Source organism: Artemia franciscana, chromosome 13 (assembly GCF_032884065.1).
Source record: "Artemia franciscana chromosome 13, ASM3288406v1, whole genome shotgun sequence".
NCBI lineage: Eukaryota > Metazoa > Arthropoda > Branchiopoda > Anostraca > Artemiidae > Artemia > Artemia franciscana.
The window spans coordinates 13998519-14011327 of NC_088875.1; the positions used below are offsets into that span (position 1 = coordinate 13998519).

The window sequence follows — 12809 nt, forward strand, 5'->3', positions numbered from 1 at the left end:
TCCTGCTTTAGTTTCTATCTTTTTCAAAACAATGGATGCCTTGTTTCGTATAGCCGAACTGTTCGCTTGATACTTCTTCTTTTTCTTCCTAGTAGCCATAGACCAGTCTTTTTCGACATTTCCTTCTTTGAATAAATACGCTAATTGTACGGGAAAACCTTTATTTAGTTCTTATCCACGAGACTCCTGTATATAGGCCTTGATAGTTTTTACACCACCTTCAGGTAATTCCAAGGACAAATTAATAAAACATTCATTTTCATAGTGGCTCGAGAACTGTTAGTGGTGATATTAGAAACTTACTGATAATTTAAATTTGAAACTTTCAGAGGATTGGGGGATACTTTGGGGATATAAAAGCACCCGGTTTTGTTAGAATATTTTTGAAAACTGACGGAGTTACGAATCATTCCAGTACTTTTAATGCGAAAGCAAAGGTTAAAATTTTAAAAGCAAACATAATCAATTTGGCTTTTTAAGAAAAAACAGTCATAACTATAAATAAAAGTTGGAATAGGGATAGATCTTTTTATTAGACAATAACAATCCCAAAATTTAATGGATATTTCGGCCACATGCCTTCGGTCTGCTGATGACAGTTACTGCACTTGTCACCGAAGTATCCAATATATTTTGTGACTGTTTTTGTCGCTGTGTAATGCAAGGAAGAATCCCTAATCAAACTTTTATTTATCGTCACAGAAAGACATTGTGGTCTTCGAAACTGCCTAAGACAGTCATACCTTGAGAACAGCTTGAAGTAGTCTAGGAGATGCTTGCTTTCTGTTGGATACAATTACAGCTGATTCGGAGCTGTCAAATAAACCTTGCTTGGCTTGACTCTCTTTCATTACTTTCCTGCAAGAATTACATTCATAAAATGTAAAACTGTTGCTTTTCATAATACTTGGTGTTTAATTTACATTTTAAAACAATTTAATATCCACAAAACTAATGAAGAGGGTAAAAGTCAATTCATAAAATAGTAAATGTTTGATGAAGTAGGAAATAAAAAATAATTACTAATATGTTTATACCACGAAAACAGTTATTATATGCATAGTTGGGTAAAAAAAAAGCCTTGAAGAGAAGGACGGGTCAGATATTGTATGAGAAAACACCTTTTTTATCTAGTTCTCAAAAAGTTCAAAATTTTCGGCCTAGTTAAGCTTCTCAATTGTTAGTAACATTTTCGAATTAGCTCACAGAAACAAAATTGTTAATGCTGTTAATTCTGGGTTCAGAGTGAGCTTACGGTAAAAACAATCCTAAGTGACATCTAAAATAGAGATTCCGTATGAGGCGGAAGTTGCCTGGTCCTCCTGCAATAGAAGAAGAAAAGAGAATATTTAAATAAAATTTTTTTAATGAATCTTCGTAGAAATATATTAATAGAAGAAAAACTGAAAACGGGATTTTAATGCGAAAAATAAGGTTTACAACATCATTTCAAAACTCAAATGTACTAATTCGTTTGCAATTATCGTCTATCTTTAAGTAAGGAAGTAATGGGATTATCGACGCTTCTCGACTATTAAGATCCCTGCGTTGGCCTACAACATGTTTCTACAGTCGGGTAGACCCAGACTGTAGGCAAAACACATTGTGATTCCACAGGGATCGTCAATCGTTAAACTTATTCCTTGAATTTTGCTTTCAAAGTCCATTAATAGTTTTTACGACAAAATTTCTAATTATTAGAAAATTTTGCTGATTGCTCGTGACGATTTTCATTGGTTCACTACAATTATTGTTAAATTGTTAGGAACAATGTCGTTTTTTACGACAGTGGACAAGCTCTACGTCACTAATATTTTGTAGCTATGTAACTATAGCTACAACCATAATTAATTGTCAAGTGAGAAAAATTGCCATTATAGGCTTTTTTACATGGGAGGGTTCGGTGTTTTTCCTACTACACAGCAAGCATGGCACTAGAAAATCATAGAGCCGTTTGAGGACTCACTTTAAAAGAAATTGCTACGCCTGCTGCCTTTGTAATTAAAAAAACATTTTTTTTTATATTTAGTAACTAAATAAATTCAAAAAGCACGTATATCAGGAAATACAGACTAACTTTAATCTGTAGTATTGTAGCGGATGGGGGGAAAGAAGACTGAAGCCTCAAAAGTACGTTTTAGGCTCAGGTTATGTTCATAGCGATTTAGAACCAGTGATTAATCTATTATATCCCACTGAAAGGGAAATTTTAGGGTTAACAGTGCAAAAAGGGTGCTGCAGGGGGTAGTTCTTCTATTGCAAAAACGTCGATTTTAATGAAAAATGATAGTTTCAAAATTGATCCATTAAAATCTGTACTTTATCCTGAAAAGGGGGGATAAACGCCCAAAGTGATGACAATGTAGATCGTTCTTTATAGGTTTCTGCAAAGGAAAGCCAAGGGCTTTTTCCCAAAGGCCAAAAAAAGGTCCAAAGGAGAAAGTAAATTAGATTTTAATATAAAGTGTTACTCTAAAGAACAAAGTCGGAAGAGCAAGAACAAAGAACAGGCTATTTCTACACAGGTTTTCAAAAGAGCATTTAAGTTTGAATCTCTGTCCATACGACAAAAAAATTTGACACCATTTGAAAGTAGTATATGCCTCTATGGGTACTGTCGTGTAATTCAGTAACAACCAGGCATGTTCCGTTACATGCACCAGCTAAAGCATCTAAATTACGCATCAATATAATGATCGTGACATTCTGCACTTCCAAGTCACAGGGATGCAAATCGGCAAAATCAATTGAATTAAAGATTTCTGGTATAAATTCAACCCCTCCTTTCTGTTTACCCTTCGCAAACACTAAAATAACATGTTCTTCCATTCTACTACAATGTTGATGTCTACTAGCCAGATATTTCGTTGTGCAACATTTGTTTTTTACCTTTAATGTGACTCTCACTGTCTCTGATTCTGTGCCTTTCGGTTTAGCTGTTTGAATTCGAGAGTCGAAGATCAACCTTCTATTCTACGATTCTGTGAAAAAGACATTATGAAGGTAAACTTGTGCCAAGACTTGGTTTGCTAATTGTGCTCTTTGTTGTTGTTTTTTTTTTTTTTTTTCGAACTGGTTATAAGATGTTGATGATGAAACAACCACAAAATAGGGGGGGTCTAACATTCAAACATTAGTTCGATACCGAAAAAAGGAAGAAAAAATGCAGAGCCGACGCAGGGACCTTAGTAGTCAAGAAGTGTCGTTAATTCTTATAAAAAAAAAAAAAAAAAAAAAAAAAAAAAAAAAAAAAAAAAAAAAAAAAAAAAAAAAAAAAGGAAGAAAAAATCATAACGTTCTGTCCATCCGACCATTTATGGTATATAATCTAGACCAGTAGTGCACCTTCTTCCTAGTAAAGGTTTGTATAAATCACAGATGCTTAAATAAATAGTCACATTATGCTATGTTATTTGGCAGAACAACAAAAAATGTCAATTGCCAATTGAAGTTTGATATTGAACAACAAAACGAAAGAGCAAGAGATTTCATAAGTGATCAGTTAGAACCATAATTAATTTGGACAAGATTTTTAGTGAAGTAAGTTCGCTTTTCCTTATTGTGTAGTTCAGGGGCACCAATTAACGAAATTATTGGAGGAGGGGAGGTTTTTTAATAAACACTTAAAATAATTTTTCTGAGGATACAAAAACAAAGAATTGAAAAGGTATACTGAGTTTCAGCCCGACTCCCACGTCCAAAAAAATAATTGTTTGACTCATTAAAAAGTAAGAAAAATAAGCATTAACAAATTTTTGATGCGTCTTTTATGTTTTTACACCCCCTCCCACTCAGAAAAAATATCCCCCTCCCTCTGAACAAGAATCCTGGACACGGCTTTGATCAAGATGACGAAAGGACTAATGAAAAAATTGAACATTTTTTCTTTAAAATATCAATTCCTAGAAAGTTTTGTAATTCACGATTTTTAAATTTTCAGTTTTATACATAAAATGTTTTTCATAGTATATTTGAGCTTCTAATATTGCTAGTAACTTAGGACTTGGTGTGTATGTAATTAAATAGTCACCCATGTGCTTCATTGTAATGGACACACGCCAATGCACCGCATTGTTTTTAGCAATGGTGCATATTATGCTGTCAATTGCTATTGATGATTCATCGGATAAATGCATGCCGCATTTATAAATGCTACCGCAGTAGAATTAGTTTTGGTTTTCGGAACCGGTGTTTAGAAACTACTTTCTTTTTGTTTTAAACTTTAAAAGCTCACATTAAAATTAAAAGGAAATCAAATCTTATCATAAGGAAAGGAAATCAAGCAAACGGAAAGTAAATCTTATGAGCAAAAACTGTAAATAAAATTCAAGGTACAATAAAGGCACTAGAACTACAACTTTCCATCAACTACAACTAGAGCCAAACTGAAAATATTTGAATAATTCATGGCAAAAAAGAATTAGGTTTATACTTTGTTACGTATTATAATCATTTGCCCATTAAACGCACAGCTAAAAAGTTTAGGGCTACCTTAGTTTCTGTGCTTATAACCAACAAATGCAATAAATGCATCGGATAAATGATTATTCATGTCAATTGGTGCATCATCGGATAAATGCATTATCCTAAATCTCATGTTTTCTGTGAAGTTTAGTCCAGTTGTTTTGTAACTATTGTCTAGAGAATAAACATGTTTAGAAAAAATATGTAGCTTATATTAAACAGTTAAAAAAAAGTTTAATACGGGTGCCGAGGACAATCTGGAATAGAATTAAGTAGCGAAAATGATTAAAGGCGAAAAAAGTGGACAAAGTGCATTGAATTTTCAAACTTTTGGAACAATAAAAGAATGGAACTTGACAGGTGAGTTTTCAGACTACACCACTTCCTACTGAGGAATTGGATCACTTTTTGATTGTCAATGATATAAGCGGTACTGACGAAAAGAAAGCTGTTTTGCAACTTGTTTTCCTTCTGACCAGAGGAGACCTTTCAAATTCTCATGCGTATATTGTTGCAGAGGTAAAACTCGTATTATAAAAAAATACAATTTTTATCATATAAAATACTTCAAGAAATTATTATGTTTATTATTTTTTATTTCCTCCGAAAGAAATTTTGAAAGCGTTAGTATCTAAGTGGCTATTATAACAAGATAATAAACCGGGAAAACCTCCAATAGAATGACGTCATCTTTTTTCCTTTTGAATAGAAAAATGGCATGACGTCACGATCTTTTTACAACTGAATAATTCATGACCTCAGGACCCCTCTTCCATAGTACAGAAAAATATGACGTCATCCTGCTTTTTTGCATATATAAAACACGAAAAGTACGTGAGCTTTACAGTCTCATTGTGACCTACCAAGTGTTAATTACTGCAAATTGAAATGACCTCTAAAGATTTTGATGAAGAAGCCCTCCTGGCGGATGATTGTGAATTAATTTCCCATGAAACCCTTCAACAATATGTTAACGATTTGGGCTTGCTAGGTGAAGATATGTTTGAACCTGATTTACCTGAGGAGTCACAACAGAAAATACAAGAAGAATTGAAGCCAGAAAAGAGGAAGTTAGAAAAGATACTGAATGTAGAATGCAATAATGAACAGGCCATAAGGCCACTTAAGCCTGAACACAAGGAAATGAGTATCAAGAATCTTTTAGATCTTGGGTTTCTAGCTAAATCGTCATTCAACTCAAATTATAAGGAAAGAGAAAAACACTGTATCTCGAAAGAAAATTCTGAATTAGTTCAGCAAATCAAATGTGTGCCGACAAAGAAGAAATCAATAGTTTCGGTTTCAGATGGCAAACCAGATATAAAATCTCGAAAAAGTGAGTCTACAAATACACAAGCTTACTTCCAAGGTAGAAACAAATTTGTGTCATCAAGTAATTTACTGACACCATCGCCAGCTATAGTGACACAGGAATTAGTCCACAAAAAGTGGACACCCATTGTTTGGAACTCAAATGATTCTGCTGAAACAGACAAGAAGAGAAATACCTCGTCTTCTCGGCAACCTTGTAGATACGGACAGCGATGTCACTATAGAAGCAAGTGCAAATTCGCTCATTAGTGTGGGCTATATTTTAAGAAGCATTTATATTAAATTTTAGCTGAAAAAGGAGTTGAGAAGAAGAATCAGAGCGTTTAAGAATAATTATTCTTAACCAAATTTTGTTATATTTCCACAGCTGCAAATAAAACTTTTAGTATCATATATGTTTTGTTTTTAAGCTTAGTCGCAAGACCAGTAATCAGCTAACTTACCAATGGGCCAAATTATCAAACAGTTCTTTGTAACGAACTGTAAAGGAGCGACCCGGCTCAATAGTAACCAAAACTCTAAAAACGGTATTTTGATACCAATAGTTACATCAAAAGAATCGCATTTTAATGCTGATTTTAAATGTATACGTTTCATCAAGTTTAGTCTTACCCATCAAAAGTTACGAGCCTGAGAAAATTTGCCTAATTTGAGAAAATAGGGAGAAACACCCACTAAAAGTCATTGAATGTTAATGAAAATAAAACCATCAGATTCAGCGTATCAGAAAACCCTACTGTAGAAGTTTCAAACTCATATCTACAAAAATGTGGAATTTTGTTGTTTTTTTTTACCAGGAGACAGATCACGGATGCGTGTTTATTTGTTTTTTTTTGCGTTTTTTTCTCAGGGGTGATCCTATCGACCCAGTAGTCCTAGAGCGTTGCAAGAGGGCTCATTCCAATGGAAGTTCTAGTGCCCTTTTTAAGTAACCAAAAAAATTGGAGGGCACCTAGGCCCCCTCCGACGCACATTTTTTCCCAAAATTATCGGATCAAAATTTTGGGATAGCCATTCCGTTCAACTTAGTCGAAAATCTAATTACTATATCTTTTGGGACGACTTAATCCCCCACAGTCCCCGGGGGGAGGGCTGCAAGTTACAAACTTTGACCATTGTTTACATGTAGTAATGGTTATTATGAAGTGTACAAACGTTTTCAGGGGGAATTCTTTGCGTTGGGGTAGGGGTGGGTTGGGAGGAGGGGGTTACGTGGGAGGATCTTTCCATGGAGGAATTTTTCATGAGGGAAGAGAATTTCCATGAAGGGGATGCAGGATTTTCTAGCATTATTTAAAAAACAAGGAGAAAACAAATACATTTTTTTCAACTGGAAGTAATGAGCAGTATTAAAACTTAAAACAAACATAAAATATTACGTATATAAGGGGGTTCGTCTCCTCCACAATACCTTTATGCTAAATAATATAATATTGAGACAATATATTGTCTCACTCGCCGTGAATGAACCTGTTCCCCCCTCAACAGGTTTGAACCCAACCCACCGTGAATTAGCATGAGAGGGTGGACTCCAGTTCAGCATTGTGGAGTGATATGCATGAGAGGAAAATTTTCATCCAAGTCAACTAGTAGTCAACCTGCGATTGTTCCCCAGCGAGAACCTCCAACCGGTACGACTCTAGTTCGTCATTGTAAAAAGACACGTTTGCATGGAGCATAAATGGGAGACAGTAACAACGGCCATCAAAGGGGTAAAATTAACCTGGACAATCTGTCTTGGCTTTTTTCTACAATTGGCCATGACTTCCGTTGAACGGAAGTTTACAAATTGTAAAGATCGCCAGGTACATTTGAAAAAAAGAAATTTTAAATTCTCCTATTAAGTTTTCTATCCTACAAAGTTCAAAATAAACTTTCAATGTCTTCCTTATTAGTGAGGGGGTTTCAGTTCTCATGACACAGTACCCCTTCGAATCCCGGTACCAGCACTTTCTTAAGCTAAGGGATACCTGGCAGAGTCTGTCCAATGCATTTTCCAAGAAACACAGGTATTATTGTTTACATTTTGCACGTATATGGTTGTTTTATTATGGTTTAGGAGATTGTATTGTCTACTTATACAAATTTAAATGTTCAAAAACCTACGTGCCCGGTCAAAAAAAACTCAAAGGTATTCTTCAAGTCGCTAGTCAAGTGGGGAACCCCCGCATGTAAAAAAAAATGATCTTAGTACCTACTCAAACCAGTAGTCTAACGTATACTTATGTAGATGACATAGTCAGACACAACAGTCACACGCGCGCACACACAGAGAGACAGACAGAAAAACAGAAGGTCAGACACAGAGGTAAACAGAGAGAGAGAGAGAGAGAGAGAGAGAGAGAGAGAGAGAGAGAGAGAGAGAGAGAGAGAGAGAGAGAGTCACGCGCCAAACTGAAAGTTCACATAGTAGCATTAGTCATGGCACGCAATCAAAGTGTTACAGAAGAGCAAACATGCCTTGATAACGTCCTAATAGCAGCAAAGAGTTTAATTTGGATAGCCTATGGTCTTCCAGTCTTTCCATGGGACAAATGACCAAGGATAGCTACAGAGTTCATTACGCTAGAGAGGGGAGGGGAACAAGTATGTGGAACGATCTACAATGTAAACAAGCATCATTTGCCTAAAAAGTGTCACACTAAAGTATCGACTTTATATCATGCCTTATTCATACAGGAGGTGGGTTTACAGCTCCTCTCCGTCCTCTCCTCTGTGTGCTTTTGTGCCGGGATTAAATTAGGTGTCACTTGAGTAATAAAGCACAGGGGTAATCATGAGCACTCCTATATTGTGAACAAAAGAATTGCTGGGCATAAGTAATCCACTTATTGGGTAATGCTTCGACGGCTGTTTTCATATAAAATACATAAAAAAAAGCTTAAAATGTTCCCAAATTTTATCTAAGAAACTTTCAGAGAAATTTTCAACCAAAAGAAGTGCTAAGACGCCAAGCTGAGGAGACGAATATTTCATTAAAAAGGAATATTAATTTCTGGGAATGATAACTGAACAAAGTGCTGAAAACCTACAATTTTACAAATTATCCCAGCAGTTTGTTCAGGAGTGAGAGTGGAAGAGCATAATCATAAACAAGAGATTTGTTTCTATTCTTATATTTTTTTAAATGATTATTATATTGCAGGAGCAACGCTTTAGTTTTGTCCTGTTTTTTTTTCTAGTTCGTCAATTTCAGCTTATTGCTAGAAAATGGTAAGGGTCTAACCTCTTGATTTTTGTAGGAAGTTCTCTCAAAACAGAATGGGTAATTACTAGTGCTAGCGCCAAATAAAAAAAAAATATCCATGGCATCAAGTGTCCGGCGACGCACGGCACTTTTTCAAGATTGGTAATTGTTTTCTATCAGGGGGTGAGATCAAACACTTCTTGCTACCATAATTTTACCGATTATACTGATGAACAATTATTCTTATTTTTGCACTGAGAAAATGACAAGTGTCGCCTTATGCTAGATGACGTTGATAGTTTTTTTGGTCGACACCAGTAGCAGTTTCCACTCTTACGAAGTACCAATAACCTTGCGTTTGGACGGAACTAAGTTTGTAAGGTATAGTAACAGAAAAGCCAAAGAGGTCGAAACTATTTTTTAGTTTAAGTAAGTTTAGTTAAGTAAGGGTCGTTCCTTACTTACAGTTCGTCACCACAAACTGGTTGATATATTATTTAATGGAGAGATTACCATCTTCAGTTTTTATGTACACATGGAAAGAAAGATTTCCGAGATTTCAAAGATTAAAGTCCAAAACTATTTAGATACTTGAAAATGACTTTCAGCTGTTAGACCGTAGTCACTTTTGTCGACAAAGGGCTTGCAACTTTTTTCGGTTGGTGTACCAGTGATTTTTTCCTAATATGTATTTTAGGCTAACAATAAGTGATTTTTCCACATTTTTTTTGCGATGCGTATGCGGGTAATGCATATTTTTATCAATGCAAATACGCAGTGATTTTATATAAAAATATCGCAGTGAGGTGGTTCTTAGTTATTACAGTAAAGAGTACCATCAGCAATATAATTCTTAAAACTTAAGGATCAATACATAGTACTAATTAAGCTTTTTTGATTATGTTTTAGATGCTAAATCGTAAAAACGCGAGAGATTAAAATGAATAAGGTTCAATTGGCTTCATGCGCGGATTCCCGGGCAAAATGTTGCTGTTGCGACACTTTTGTGGGCGAAGCCAACAAAGGGTTAGTTAACACTTCAGGTTGTCTAGGCAGCGTAAATCAACTTTTTCTTTAAACAGGCTACTTTCATTACAGGCGATAATGGAACATATTTTGGGGTGTCAGGCACATCTACAAATTTGGCTGATGTCACTGCTCAGCTATCCTCTAGATAGCTGCTCAGCTATCTAGGATGAAAATTTAAAGTGATCAAAGCTTACGAAGAGTCTAAAAACATATGCCCCAGAGGCAAAATATTGTGTGCAGTCCTAGGGTAAGGCTAAAACAAATATCCATTTCAAAACATCGCCAATTCAAATATTCATTGACATTAATACTTGTTAGTACCATTAATACAAATTAGTACCTGAAAACATGGTTCTGACTTTATAAATAAAAGTAAAATGGCGTCGTCTACTTTTTCTAGAATAATATAACGCCAAAAAATAAATAAAAACAAAAGAAAAACTTGCATTATTAACGAACGTAAATACTCCATCCTCTGCGGGACGTTTATAAAATACTAGCTGTTGGGGTGGCGCTTCGCGCCACCCCAACAACTAGTTGGTGGGGTGCTTCGCACCCCCCAAGCCCCCCCACGCGCGTAAGTCGTTACGCGCCATATTACTTACGCACCATTGTAGTTGTGTCCCTGTGTCCCACCTGTGAATAGAGATAGATATAAATATATGTTTTTAACTACGTAAAACATGCGAATATACAACATTCTTCGTTGTCCCATTGTCGGTGCATATAAATAGATTGTCAGGTTTACTGACTCTTGACCATGCAACATATAATTGTCCATGGGAAAAACAATCCGTATTCAGATCTATACCTCATTATTCTAATGATAAGTCCCTGTGTTCCGGTCGTCATTTATATTCTCGGTTGTCATTTGTGTCCCGCTGTCCCAGTTTGTAATTTCTCTTTGAATGTCCCGGTCGTCATTTATATTCCCTGTGTCCCGGTCGTCATTTGTATCCCGGTGTCCCGGTCTGTAATTTCTATTCGAACAATCCCTGTGTCCCGGTCGTCATTTATATATCCCGCCTGTGCCCCCGGCGTCCCCGTTGTAGTTGTGTCCCTGTGTCCCGGTCGTCATTTATATTCCCTGTGTCCCGGTCGTGATTTGTGTCCGGGTGTCCCAGTCTGTAATTTCTCTTTGAGGTTCCCGGTCGTCAATTATATTCCCTCTGTTTCGGTCGTCATTTGTGTCCCGGTCTGTAATTTCTCTTTGAGTGTTTTTTCTTTTCAGTTTTTTTTTTAGTTTTTTACCTTTTTTCAGTTTTCTTTTTCTTCTTTATTTTTCAGCGTCACTATGAAGTACATATCGCCGAACCTTTGTTTTTTTAACTTAAATCTGGTAGGCATTGATGACCTTATCCAAGTCAAAATCCCAAACCCAATCATCATCGCTATCATTTTCAGTTTTGATATGTTTTGACTCCCGCTGTCCAGGTGGATTTTCATCTAACTGTGCGGTTTTGCGTTCTTTAGCCGCAAGCTTGTTTTCTTGCTGTTCTTGTGATTCCTCGGAACGCTTTCTTTTCTTACTTTCTCTATCAGCCGCAAGTTTTTTGGCATAGACTCTTTGAGCAGCTTCCTCTGCTGTTGCCATTGTAGGTTCTTCAGTCACTTTACAATTAAACATTTTCCGTGAACGAATGTCTTAAATACCTTTAATAACGTCATCGTCATAACAAACATAACGACAACTAACTTCATGACGTCAGTCGACATACAAACATGACGTCACTCGACAGACACACACACACACAGACAACTTATTTTTATATATATAGATGTTTTTTTCTTTTGTTTTCTTTTTTCTCCTTCTTTTTCGTTTTGTATATTTCATTGGTTTGCTTTGTTCTTTTTTTCCACTCATAAAGGCTTCCAGACAAGAAGCCGAAAAATTGGGCTTTTTGAAGGAGTTTTTATTATTTTCCACTTGTCATATCGAAAAACCGACCCGCACTTTTCTATGTTTTCATTTCCTTTTAATTGAAAATTATTTCCTTTTAATTGTGTTTCCTTTTAATTGTGGTCTAGTTTCTATTTCCTTTTAATCGTGGTTTAAAAAATCATTTAGCCCATCAGTAACAAGTTCATGATCTGACCTCGAGACGTATTTCCGAAAATACGTAAAAAGCATATGAGCTCATCTATCAGGTAAATATAATCTTTAATCAGCTGTCAAAAATTGAAGTGGGCTACGATTTAATGAACTTGTTTCCAACCTAAGAGACGCACCCCCCCCCAGGGGAGGGGGCACGAGACTGTTGCAAGGGGGGCATGAGGCTGTTTCCAAAATATCATTTTCAAATACAAACCAAAAAGTCCAATAGGTGTAAAAAAAATGAATCAGTAGTATACGTAATCCACACGTGTTGGTTACGAGTAAAGGATGATTTTACCTACTTAGACAAACAAAGTTTTAGACATTTTATTGCCGTTTGTAATATATTACCTATGTGAGACTGTTTTTCTACAGTAGCTGTCTTAAAAATAAAGTATCAATCTTGCTTAATGATTGAAAAGGAACTGAGAACCGCGATTTCTTCAATGATACCACGGTTTGAGAAAATTTGTACTGAAAAACAAGCTCAAACGTTGCATTAAATTTTTATGTTGTAGTCTATATATATAAAAATAAGTTGTCTGTGTGTGGATCTGTGGATGGATCAGGTGACGTCATGTTTCGGCTGACGTCATGAAATTAGTTGCCATCATTTTTGCTTTGAAGGTGACGTCATTCAAGTTATATAAGACATATGTTCGCCGTCATATTTCGGCTGACGTCATGAAATTAGTTGCCATC

At 35.8% G+C, this 12809-nt stretch overlaps 1 protein-coding gene across 1 annotated transcript in view; it reads right to left on the reverse strand.

Moving 5' to 3' along the window:
• The window catches only part of LOC136034558 (cyclic nucleotide-gated channel beta-1-like), a 74758-nt gene that overhangs the window by 3685 nt on the left and 58264 nt on the right, over positions 1-12809 (reverse strand). The window contains exon 12 of the mRNA XM_065715798.1: positions 744-858. Coding sequence (XP_065571870.1) covers positions 744-858 — 115 coding nt within the window. The remainder of the gene's footprint in view (positions 1-743; positions 859-12809) is intronic.